At 36.5% G+C, this 12,974-nt stretch overlaps 1 protein-coding gene across 1 annotated transcript in view; it reads left to right on the top strand.

The window, feature by feature from the left end:
* Positions 1–989: 989 nt before the first annotated feature.
* The window catches only part of LOC308496882 (disintegrin and metalloproteinase domain-containing protein 5-like), a gene marked incomplete at both ends in the record, with an annotated part of 111,645 nt that continues 99,660 nt past the window's right edge, over positions 990–12,974 (top strand). Inside the window, 7 exons of the mRNA XM_081046666.1 lie at positions 990–1,044; positions 1,852–1,931; positions 7,222–7,277; positions 9,452–9,530; positions 9,812–9,888; positions 10,724–10,898; positions 11,206–11,271. Coding sequence (XP_080902792.1) covers positions 990–1,044; positions 1,852–1,931; positions 7,222–7,277; positions 9,452–9,530; positions 9,812–9,888; positions 10,724–10,898; positions 11,206–11,271 — 588 coding nt within the window. The remainder of the gene's footprint in view (positions 1,045–1,851; positions 1,932–7,221; positions 7,278–9,451; positions 9,531–9,811; positions 9,889–10,723; positions 10,899–11,205; positions 11,272–12,974) is intronic.

Raw genomic sequence — 12,974 nt, forward strand, 5'->3', positions numbered from 1 at the left:
TTATAGCCAGCCAGGTGAAAGTCTAGGTTCCCTACTCTGCCTTTGCTGATGGTGGTGGGATGGGGTTATGTTTTTTCCTATGGTGTTTGTTTGGCTGGGGTAGGGACGTTGTCAAAGTTTTCTGTCTTGCTAGATTTCCCCATTTTTGATTCTTTGGCTTGGGGAAAGAGGTTTTTTCTTGGGGATTTTTTTTTTGGGGGGTCTGGTCCTGTTGTGTTTCCAAGTTAATTGATTTCTCTATCACCCAGCCTGGGGTATATGAGACAAAAAGAAAACTCAAGGAGCTCATTGCCATGTTGTAACAAGAATTAAAAACTAGGGGCTGCACAGTGTGGCAATAATAACTTGTGGACATTAAAGAAATTTTTCTTAAAGTGTCTATATTAGAACAGTCTATGTTGTATGTGGGTTTCAGTATGCAATAACTGTCCTGTAATGGTGTATCTAACAATTAAATTTTAAAAAGTCACAGTGTTTGCAACAATTTTTGCAAATATATGCATTTTGTCTGTTTGGATGGTATGTAAATGTAATATGTGGAAACTTGTCTGCTATCAGTAAGTTGAGCATTTTTACCTTTGTTCCTTCTCCTCACTGTAACTAGAAATTACTTCAAAAATCATTGGCCTAAGTAAAAGCTACAAACAAAAGCCTTACCAAGCACTCCCAATCTGAGAATCGAAAATTCCGCAGCCTTTCCTTCCTTAACAATAAACTGAATGTGTGTGAAGATTGACAGTCTCCTCATCAGCCTTCATCTGCCCTCCAGCTGCACACTTACCTATACCACTTTACCCGAGGCAGCAGAGACCCTTCGCCGTGCTTCTTCCTTCTCGCAGGAGCTGTTTCCCCGCTCCGCTGCCTCCCGCGCTCCCTGTCCAGTTTTGAGCGTCTCCGGCGCTCAGTGGCCCTGCGCGAGCTGCGCTTTTACTCGCCCCAACGACTCAACTGCTGTTATTCAGCCAGCTGGGCTCCAAGACAGCGGAGCCATGTTCCTTCTTTTAGTCCTTCTCACGGGACTTGATGGTCCGCATGCAGGCCAAAGTAAGTCCAGATACTTTCCCCCCTCCTAATCCAGGCTCCTGAGGGGACTTGGTTCGCCTAGGGAGCTATACTTTTTGGTACAGGATACAGGTCCAGACCTTACCCTTGCCACTTGCTCTCCTCACCGATTTTCAACTTGTCCTTTGCTTCAGGGTCTGTGACCAAGAAGACAGGCAGCCTCCAGAAAGAATCTTTTCGTGTCTCTGGAATGATTTCCTTGTCTGTAAAATGGACAAAAATGAAATATGTGGGCTTTTTCACATTCAAAATTCTGCTATTCTAAAAATTCTTGCATTGCCATAAAAAAACTATTTATCTATGATTTCCTAATTGGCTGACTGTCGTCCTCAATCTGCTCCACCGAAAATTGCAGATCACCCTTGTGTTCAGTATTGTCTTTTCCCTGGAAATGATCCCTCTTTCTTGATGTACCTGTGTTTTCCCATTTCCACACTTCTTTTACAATGCAGTAACACTAATTTGTTACTCAATGTTACTTAGTCAAACTGCCTAGCTAGGGTGTGTGTGTGTGTGTGTGTGCGTGTGTGTGTGTGTGTGTGTGTGTGTGTGTAGAGATATAGAGCAAAGGAAAATAAAAATTTGAGATCTTGGCAGGAGTTAAGAAATTTGTAGATAAGAATGACCAGAAAGACAGTGGAAAGGAAGAGCTGATGCATAGATCATATAAAAAAAAAAAAGAGAGAGAAAGATGATAATGTAGAGAAACAAATGCAGAATTGGATTGGATTTAGAATGGATAATGTAAGATTACAGGTACCAAAATAACTTTGTTTATTTTTATTTTAGATCCTCATAAAACATTTCTGCAGACCACAGTTCCTGAAAAGATCTCATCTTATGGCACAGAAAGAGATACACAAAATAATGTAATTGGGAAATAATATTTTTATATCTTAAATTGTGTTAAGTTGCCTTTAATGTGAAAACCAACACTGGTGAGCCAGGGTCAGGTCGTCTTTGTTTAATTTTTGATATTTTGTTCATCATGATTTTTTGTGCATTAATTTTATTTTTTTAAATATTGCAGTGAAATAGTATTTATCTTGATTGTTGAGTTTTCTGGCCTTACTATCCCTGATGATTCCCCGAGTTCCAGTAGAGTAGGACCCCCTTACCAATGGTTTGGCTTTCTGCAGTTTCAGTTAACCCCAGTTAACTGTGGTCAAAAAAAAAAAATTACAGAAATAAACAATCATAAGTTTTAAATTTTGCACTATTCTGAATAGCAAAGTGAAATCTTGCACAGTCCAGCTCTGTCTGATGGAATGAATCATTCCTTTTTCCAGTGTATCCACCTCACTTCTTCTCATTATGTAGTCATTGTTATCACCATCACAAAAAAGAAGGATGAATACAGTACAATAACATATTTTGAGAGAGAGATCCCAGTCACATAATTTTTATTATAGTATATTGTTATACTTGTTCTATTTTATTATTAGTTTTTGTTAATCACTTACTGTGCCTAATTTATCAATTAAACTTTATCATAGGTATGTGTGTATAGGAAATAACACTATGTATGTAGGGTTTGGTATTATCCATGCTTTGAGGCATCCACTGGGGTTCTTAGATTATAGTCCCGTGGATAAGGGGGGACTACTATACTTGCCTCATCTTTCAGTGAATCAATGAGGTGCTTAAAGGTGATATGGTAGTTAGCACATAGACTTCACAGTTGGAGACTAGATATTAGTGTACATTCCTTCTCTAATTTGCCAGAAAAATCTATTTCTCACATGGTTCTTTCTAATATAGGATAATTTAGTGCTAGTCAAAATTGAAGGTCTCAAATTTGTGTTTTTTCTTTAGTGGTTTTAAAAAACCTTCTCTCTCTGTTTCACTAAGGATACACTGTTTGTATCAGATTTCTCCCTCCCCCATCACACCCAGTTCTCTAAAGGTAACCTCATGTTACCAGATACTCTTTCTTTTTTTAGTAAACAGGTTTTATTTATGCACATTATCAGATCTTTGTATATATTGCAGAAGTCAAATGTGACTTTTATTCGTCAAGGATTGACAATTAAGTTTGTGAACTCATCTGAGAAAAAGTGCTACATACCTCATTGCTGAATATCACTATGGTCACCTTTGAAGTAGTCCCCATGGGAAGCTATGCACCAATGCCAGTGCCTAGTCCACCCTTCAAAGCAGTTTTGGAACTCTTTCTCTGGAATGGTCATCAGAGCTGTCATTGTATTACCCTTGATGTCCTGAATGTCATCAAAATGTTTTCCTTTTAATATTTCCTTTATCTTCAAGTAAAGAAAGAAGTCATTGGGGACCAGATCAGGTGAATAGGGAGGGTGTTCAATACAGTGATTTGTTTACTGGCTAAAAACTCCCTCACAGACAGTGCTGTGTGAGCTGGTGCATTGTTGTGATGCAAGAGCCATGAACTGTTGGCAAAAAGTTCAGGGCATCTAACTTTTTCACGCAGCCTTTTCAGCACTTCAATAACTGTTTGTCCATTTGGTACAAATACATAATGAATAATCCCTCTGAAATCAAAAAAGTTAGCAACATCATTGCAACAAGTTCATGAACTTATTTGTCAGACCTTGTGTGTGTATGTGAGTGTGTGTGTGTGTGTGTGTGTGTGTGTGTGTGTATACATTCCTCTTTATCCATTCATTCATTGACAGACACCCAGGCTGCCTCCACATTTTGTCCACTGTAAACAATGCTGCAATGAACATATGGATGTACACATCTCCTCAAAGTAGCACTTTAGGTTTTTTCAGATAAATACCTAGAAGTGGGATTACTGGGTTCTTCTTTGTCTCTTGTTATAGCCTTTGTTTTAAAGACTATTTTGTCTGGTGTAAGTATTGCTACTCCAGAGTTTGTTTGTTTATTTATTTATTTATTTATTTATTTAACATTTCAATTTTCATGAAATATCTCTTTCCATCCTCTATTTTCAGTTGGTGTGTGTCATTCAGACTGAAGGAAGTCTCTTGTAGGCAGCATATGTAACAGCTTTGTTTTCTTATCCACTCAGCTCTCCTATGTCTTTTGATCTGAGCATTTACTCCATTTACATTAAAAGTAATTGTTGATAGATACATAGTTATTGCAATTTTATTATTCATAGTTTTGATTTTTTAAAAAAATTCGTCTTAAAGAAGTTCCTCCAACATTTCTTGTAATACTAATTTGGTGGTAATGAATTCCTTTAGCTTTTTCTTGTCTGAGAAACCCTTTATCTGTCTTTTGATTTTTAAATGATAGCCTTGCTAGGTAGAGTATGTTTGGTTGTACATCCTTGATTTTTATCACATTGAATATTTTGTGCTAATCCATTCTGGCCTGCAAAGATTCTGTTGAGACATCAGCTGGCAATTTTATGTGGGCTCCCATATAAGTTACTAATTGCTTTTCTCTTGCTGCTTTTAGGATTATGTCTTTGTCTTTAACTTTTGCCATTTTAATTATAATGTGTCTTGGTGTGGGCCTCTTTGGGCTCATCTCGTTTGAGACTCTGCGCTTCTAGACTTATACTGGGGTGCCAAAAAAACGTATACAAGTGGACTTTTTGGTCAATGTTGCTCAAACAGTAGTTCGCTGTAATCAGAAGTGTCTGGACACTAATGGTAACCACTTTGAGCACCTCTTGTAATTGCAGAAGTCAAATGTGACTTGTATTCGTTTTTTTGTTTTTGGTATATATTAAGTATTACAATTTTAGTAGTTTTTTTCTTTCTTAAAATGTGTATACATCTTTTTGACATCTTCTGTATGTCTATTTCTTTCACCAGGTTATGACAGTTTTCAGTTATTATTTCTTTAAATAGCTTCTCAATCCCTTTCTTTCTTCCCATTCTGGTACCCCTGTGATGCAAATGTTGTCATGCTTGATGTTGTCCCAGAGGTCTCTTAAACTGTCCTCATTTTTCTGGATTTCTTTTTTCCTTTTGCTGTACTGATCTGGTGTTTTCTGTTACTTTGTATTCCAAATTGCTGATTTGATCTTGTGCTTGTTTTAGTCAGCTGGTGATTCCTTCTAATGCATTCTTCATTTTAGTTATTGTGCTGTTCACTTCAGACTGGTTCTTTTTTATGGTTTCTATGTCTTTTTTAATGCTTGCTATCTCTCTGTAAAGTTCTCACTATATTCCTTGAGCATCTTTATAACTATTGTTTTGAACTCTGTCTCTGCTAGGTTGCTTACGTCCATTTCATTTAGTACTTTTTCTGGAGTTTTCTCCTGTTCTTCCATTTGGGATGCATTTCTTTGTTTCCTTGTTTTGGCTACCTCTGTGTGTTTCTTTCTATGTATTAGGTAGATCTTCTATGTCTCCCAGTCTTGGCCAGGTTGCCTTATGTAGTAGGTGCCCTGGGGGCCCTGGCACAGTCTCCCTGGTCATCTGCTCCAGGAGTGCTCCAGGAGTATCCCTTGTGTGGGTTGTGTGTGCCCTCCTGTTATAGTTGAGACTTGATTGCTGTTGGCATGTTAATGGGTGGGATTGGCCTTCAGGCTGATTGGCTGTGGGGTCTGGCCATATCTACAGCTTCTGGGTTGCTGTGTGGGGGGGTTACGCCACTGAGTGGGACTTGCCCAAGTGGGCTAGGTGCCTGTTGGGACCACCCTTTGTGTATGCCACTTGTGGGGCTAATTGAGAAGTGCTCTGCTATTGTTTGAAGCCAACCTCCAAGTATGTTGGTTTTGGGACCTTTTGATAGAGGCTCCCATACTGGCCCCGGTCACGCACTACCTGTAACATGTCAGGGTCTACCTGGTAGGAGCTACAAAGTAATCCAGAAGTTGGTTGGAGGCACATGGGTGAGTCCAAGCTGCAAATTGAGGATGGCTGCCAATGGTACCAGTCCTGGGGTAGCTCTTCAAAAAGCCAGGATACTCCAAGGCCTGTTGTCACCTGCTGACTCCATTAAGATTCAGCCACTGATAAAGCCTCATGTGGTATGTGAGTTGGGTGAGGCAGGACCTCAGGGAGTCACTAGAGTGGGAAGAGTTGTGATTAACATGTTAATGTAAACTCTAGTTTGGTGCCAGTGCTGAGCCTGGAGCTACTCAGCAAAAGTCTCAGAGCATACCAAGGCCAGTTTTTGCCTTCCTAGTGCATGTGGGCTTAGATAGCTTTCCAAGAAAGAGTGCAACGTGGGTAGGGCTGCCCGCTCATGAGAAAGTGCCTTTGGTATTGGGGGAGTTGGATGTGGTGGGGTCCCTACAGAGCTCACCGGCCAAACAGATTTAGAGTTGGCCATAGTGGGGGAAACTCAACACAGGAAAGATGGCACCGGCTTGCCAGATGCACAGGAGCAGGACCCCACACAGGGAAAATGATGACTGTCCTCCATCCCTCATCCTAATGCCACACACCTCAGTCTGTACCCCTGTATATCTCCAATGCCCCCTCCCCCCAGTCACCATTCCTCCTCCAAAGCCCAGAGTGAGTGCCTGGGAGCGAGAGAGTCTCTGCATGAGCCATTTAAGAGGATGTCTGGGTTTTCCACAACCTTTTGTCTCCCCTGGATGGTGGGAATCGCCACTGTTTCTCATAGCCAGATGTTGTGGGGGCTCCTCTTCCCAGTACCAGTACCCCGGGCTTGGGAGGCTGGTGTGGGGCTGGGGTCCCTAGCTCCTCTGGGGGATCCTCTGTGGCTGAGTTATTTCTACTGATTCTCAACCACACATGGAGGTGCGTGCCCAACCTCTTTCTTGTCTTCACCCCTCCTACCAATCTCAATGTACCTTGTTCTTTAACCATAGTAATAAAACTTTTCAGCTAGACATCAGATGGTTCTCCAGGTTGATTATTCTATAATTTAGTTGTAATTTTAATGTGTTCATGGAAGGAAGCACACACAGTGTTTATGTGCTATGCCATCTTGGATTTCCCAGTCTAATGACCTCATTTTAACTTCATTATCTCTGTAAAGACCCAATCTGAGTAAGATTACATCCTGAGATCCTACCATTCCTGAGATCCACCTGAGACTCTACCATTTAGTTCTCAGTTTGGAATCCTGAAGCTTCAAATATCCACATGGGAAGAGAAACATATATAATGGTTGTATATTATTATTAATTTGTCAATATTGTAAAAGTATAACTTAGAGAAAACATTACTTAACATATTATAATATTTATAAGTGTTATTGAAAATATCTTGAATTCTCATGTTACAGGTGGCTTATATCATTACAATAGAAGGAAAACCATATTTTGTCCATCTCAAAAAGCAGTAAGTAATTATTTTATCCTTTCAAATTTTAAATCTTTGGTTTCTTGATTTTTAAAAATAGTTTTGAATAGGATGACTTTAATCCAAATGTATATTTGATACACATATACATTTGATACCTATTGTATATCAGTTATTGGGTAAAGTCCTAGGTATACAAAAGACAATAAAATATGGTCCACAGTTAAGAATATATAATGAAGGATGATGTATTCAGACATATTAATAGAGAAGTGTGCAATTTTATTATAATATGGTATTATGATAAATGTGTACATAGTATTCTTTGAAAATCAGGGAAGACGTTTTGGAAAGACATCAGAGATGACATATATCTCGAGGGAAGATACCCAGTTAGCTCTGTAAAGAAGTGTGGTAACTTAAGGGGACATTCTGTTTAGAGGAAATCGTGCAAAACATGGAGGTGTGAGACAGTGGATTCTGTGGTGTGTAAAAAGTCAGTGTGAATTACTAAAGAACATATTTTCTGGAGAATAGAAGTGACAGAGAAAGACAGGCAGGATCCAAGTTGTAGAAGATCTATTATGCCATGATAAGGATATTGGATGCCAAAAATGTTTCTAAGAATGTATTTATATAAGCTCATTGAGTCTTGTAGGCTGTTTCTTAGGGAGCAAATGTAGAGATATGATGTCTAATTATATGATTATATAATAGTTTAGGTGAGTGGTGATTGGTGACTTGAACATTTGGTGTTGGTCATAGTACTGGAAAGAAAAAATTTAATAGATCTTCAAGACAAATTTGGTGGAATGATTGGAAAACATTTAGGAATCTTGGGTAATTTAGTTTTTGCTTAAATTATAGTGTAATTAAATTAGGAATATGAACAAAGGAGATATTTATATGAGGAAAGGGTAAGTTTAGTCTGTAGTACCTATAATATATCCAAGTGGGATTTCTTTCCCCCAATAGTTGAATGTGAATTTGTGAGGAGGAATTGGTAATAGTGATATAGATTTGGCATATAGATTGGTAATAGTGATAATAATTTGGCTGTAATTTTAAAAAAATGACAGCTTACACAGTGCTTACAAATACACTAGTGACTAAAGACTGAATCCTGGTAAAGACCAATATTTCTGGGATAGATAGAACAATAATAACAAGAAAATACGGAAGATCATGCTAGAAGTGTTAGGGAGGTAGGAAGAGAAGCATAAGAGTGATGAGTGATTAGAGTTAGTGGTTACAGTTTTCAAAATGATTCTAGAAATCCAATGCAATGATAATTTTTAAATTGTCTTTTAAATTTGACATTCTCATATTTATGAGCCTTTTCCAGAGCAGTTTCATGGTGAATGAGGATTGACAAGGTGGAGAAACTATGTATAGACTATTCTTTTGATAAAAATCTGTTGCAAATTGAAAATATATAGGGAATAGCTAGAGTAGGACATAGGGTCAAGGGAGAGTTATTTAGGAGAGTAATGACTTGATAATAAACCTTTGAAATAGTATTAGGATAAGAAAACAGTACAGAGGAAGAGTTTGAAATTATAGGACCAAAAAGGTATACATATTCAATATATGGCACCAAGTGGGATTTTGTAGCACAAGTGTAAAGTTTTGCTTTGAACAAAAGAAGTAGTCATCTTCTGGAAATAAAGATAAGGAGTGAGGATGGGTGTAGGTTATCTGACAGTGAGGTGACATGGAGGTCTTGGGATGATGCACAGGAATAGTGTCAAGTTTTTGAATAGTTACTGAAAGAATGAAAGAAAATTCTGATCAAGCTTATTGAGAAGTTGGTTCTTAGCTAAGCTCAGTGAATATGAGTTTCTAGCAATGCCAAGAAATCTTTCTAAATTCTGTTCTAACTCTACATTTTAAGTTTGAGATTCAGGTTTAAAATCTAGAATCAATGAGCAATAAAGACAAAGATTTGAAAGTTCTGTGCTAGAAACTGGGACCTATGTTTTTTCACTATTTGATATTTCTAGCAATTTGGTTTGTTCATTAGCATGAAGTTTGGTATTATATGTCACTGTAGTTAAAATGCCTCCCTCAGCACCTAATTTATTGTAAATGACAAAGAAGTATTTGGAAAATGGGATATGCCAAGATAATTGGCACTACTTTAAATTCCCCAGTATTATGAAGAATAATTTTTTTTCTACATTTTCTGTTTTCTGTTTGTGATTTCTGCCTAGATCATTTTTATCTTCAGTTTCTGTTGTTTATTCTTATGATAAAGATGACATCCAGCATGCTAAGCCTCTGTTAGATCAGGTAAGACTTAAGTTTTTATTCTTACAGATTTCTTATTCTGGACCTTTAAAAATATGAATATTCTGAAGTTACCAGCATATTACTTTACACATTCACTAAAATTGAATAATCTGGCCTAGTTCTCATTTCTACCTGGCACAGCTTCATTAGATAGTTGCCATTCATATTAAAGTACTACTAATGTGCTAATATAATAAATATAAATGTCATATCTGGGAGGTCCATTTTAAAAATAAGTTATCCATTTTTTTTTGTGTGTGTGTGTTTTTCTTTTTTTTCAGATGAATTGCAGTTATCATGGATATATTACAGGTTTTCCAAGTTCTCTTGTGTCACTCAGCACATGTTCAGGACTCAGGTTGTGGCTAATTTAAAGATATTCCATTTGCCATTAGTAGATCTCGCTAGTGTATTAGTTGATCCTCCATATATCTTTTCTGGTTGTACAGTCACCTTGGTTATTTCAATTTGCTAAAGAGTAAGCCAGAATTATGATAAAATAAAGTTGGTCACTCTGGCAACATCTATTCTACATGGGAGGCTACTTGTTGATTCTGACAAGATCTGCTGCTTGAGGCTATGAGCAATCTTGAGTGTAGGGGTTGTTGATTGGTCTCCTCATACTGCTTTAGTTTTCCCAAATTTTTTAATGTTTTTATTGATTTCTTAATTTCCTAGAATGGGTGACAATTGTAGAAGGCCTCAATTTGATAGACACTTTGGCTCTGCCCCCAGTCATTTTTAGGCAGGTAGTGTCTTCAATTTGGCCCATATAAACAAATGACTTAGGACATCAAGTGTCAGGGTAGAGTAAGGTGTCTCAAAAAGGAAGAAAGGGACCTAAGACTAAGTAAGAGAGTACCTATAGGTCCTACAGACTGGCTTTGAAAATCTGTACCCTAGGAAGAGATCTTAAACCTGTTTAAGCACATGGATCCATGCCACTAATATGCTTTCTTTAAGATAATCAAAATATTTCTCTTAGAATACTTGTAATTTAAAGCAATACATATCCTGTGGTATTGCTGGTCCAGTTCTGGTTAACACATCAAAAAAAAAAAAAAGAAAGATAAAGTAGAAAAACTAAGGTGACTCTAAATGTAAAAAATCTGGCCAAAATTTCTCAGTAGAATATTAGATTTATAGTTTTGGTAGAATCATTTTAGACTTGTTTTGATTATTTCAATATTCAGGGGAACATTGCAATTTAAAAACATCTCATATGGAATTGAACCAATGGAGGCTGAATCAGGATTCATGCACATGATTTATGAAGAAAAGAATTATAACATTAACATTCCTCTCTTAGGAGACAATGGCACAGACAGCCATACTAATTCAGAGTATCAAGTTAGAAAAAGTTCAGAAGTAAGTGTTGACTTTTAAATTTTAACTTATTCAGTGTAACTTATGAAATGAAACTACCTGGACTTTGTATAGCTTTGGATCTCATAAACAAATAATTTAGGACATTAGGACAAAAACTGAAAAGTTTTTTTAACCACAGGCACTTTTGGACTGAAATTTTCTGAATGGTACCTAAATTTTGTATTTGAAAATAGCCTTGTTATATAATTGGTAGCAACAAGTCTCTTAGTTTAATCTCTGAATATAAGTTCAATAGAAGGTAAATTTTTAGAAATTCCTCAGTACTCATGTTGTGTGTTTTTTTCAGAGAGCTGAATTTTTCAAGCTATTCCCTCGATACCTTGAAATATATATTGTTGTGGATAAAGATCTGGTAGGTCCTCTTTTACACATTATTATTTTTAAATGATTTAACATTTATCTTTAACTTGATTTCAATGATGTAATAAAAAATTAAAACATTTTGACAAATTTTTTTTTATTTAAAAGTAACTAATACGTTCTTAAAATTATGAATAAACCAAGTTTTTGTTAATTCATTTGTTTTGTATATAGGATCCCTAATTGCATTTGTAAAGTGAAGAATGTTTTCATTTTCTAAAGCTTGTCATTTTTCCTTTTTTCAAAAGAAGTATATCCTCAGTGAATCTATAGATTATAATTTTTCCAAACCCTCAACCTCACATGCAGTAATAATATTTCACTGCCTCAGCCTAATTGGAAGGGTAGTCTATAAAATACACATGTCACTTTTTTCAAGCACTGGAAGAAAACAAGTTATGTGTTTTGTTCTCTGTTTTAAGTAAATGAAATGATAGAAAAATAAATGAACAAAATTCTCCTACTAAGGATTCATGACTATAATTCAGATCTTGTATGGGTTTACGTTTCAAATTTATACAACAAAGGTGGTTAGGAGATTCTAAGCTATAAAGCTACATTCGTCCCACATTGGTAAGATTTAAGGGCACCTGATGGAAGAAAATGGTATTTCTATCTAGAGGAATACAACTTCAAGCAGGATTCCTACAGATTAACATCAGCCATATATGAGCTCCAAATCCATAAGAAAATTTGCCACAGTGAACAAGAGTTAGCAAAATAAAAAGTAATAAATTTAGATCCACAAAACCTTTAGATATTAATATTTTAAGATACAGGTTATAAAACAAAAATATTTTTCCCGTAGGAGAGCCCATTTATTCCCAAAGAGGTAAATATGAGGCAGAGAAGTGAAGCTAAATGTTGGTAGAGGTGACAAAAATTGAAGTGCATGGCTCACTATATAGAGTTGGAGAGTTATTTTATCATAGCTAAGTTGACCCAATACAAAGCCACAAACACTCTAAAGTCACATTCCTGTAGAATTACAAAGCAATTAGAAATAGGAAAGCAGAATCTTAAGCATAATAAATAAAAGAAAGCAATAAAGGAACAAAACTATACATTAAGCATTTGCTTCACAAATATGAAACAAATTTTAAAGCTAAGGTTAAGATAAAAGATTTCAACTCAAATACATACAGAGGTTGCCAAAAAATGTATATACATTTGAAGAAAGGAAAACTGTATTAAAATTGTAATATTCAATCTATACTGATAACAAAAGATGAAACAAGTCATGTTTTACTTCTGCAATTACAAGAGGTGCACAAAGTGGTTACCATCAGTGTCCAGACTCTTCTGATTACGGCAAACTACTGCTTGAGCAACATTGACCAAAGTGTCCACTTGTATTGCTGTGCATGCCGTTTCAATGTCTTCACAGAATACCATGCATCCCACACTTATCATGAATACATGCAATTGTTAGGCGTGTTGGACGTTCTGTTGCATACTCTGTTTTGTACTTCCACAATGTTCTCGAATTTCAAATACCACTTCAAACTGGTTTTGTGCTCCTTGAACAACAACCATGTTTCCGCCTTTTTCTTTGACTGTCCTGTCTGTTGCATCGTGATGCTAGCATTCATTTGATTAACACATTCTTTTGAGGAAACATCATACTACAAATTGCTACCATAATTCAATTCTACTTCGAAAAGTAATACGTAGATAATATCTCTTAAAATGTAT

This window comes from Rhinolophus hipposideros (assembly GCF_964194185.1).
Source record: "Rhinolophus hipposideros genome assembly, chromosome: 4".
Taxonomy (NCBI): domain Eukaryota; kingdom Metazoa; phylum Chordata; class Mammalia; order Chiroptera; family Rhinolophidae; genus Rhinolophus; species Rhinolophus hipposideros.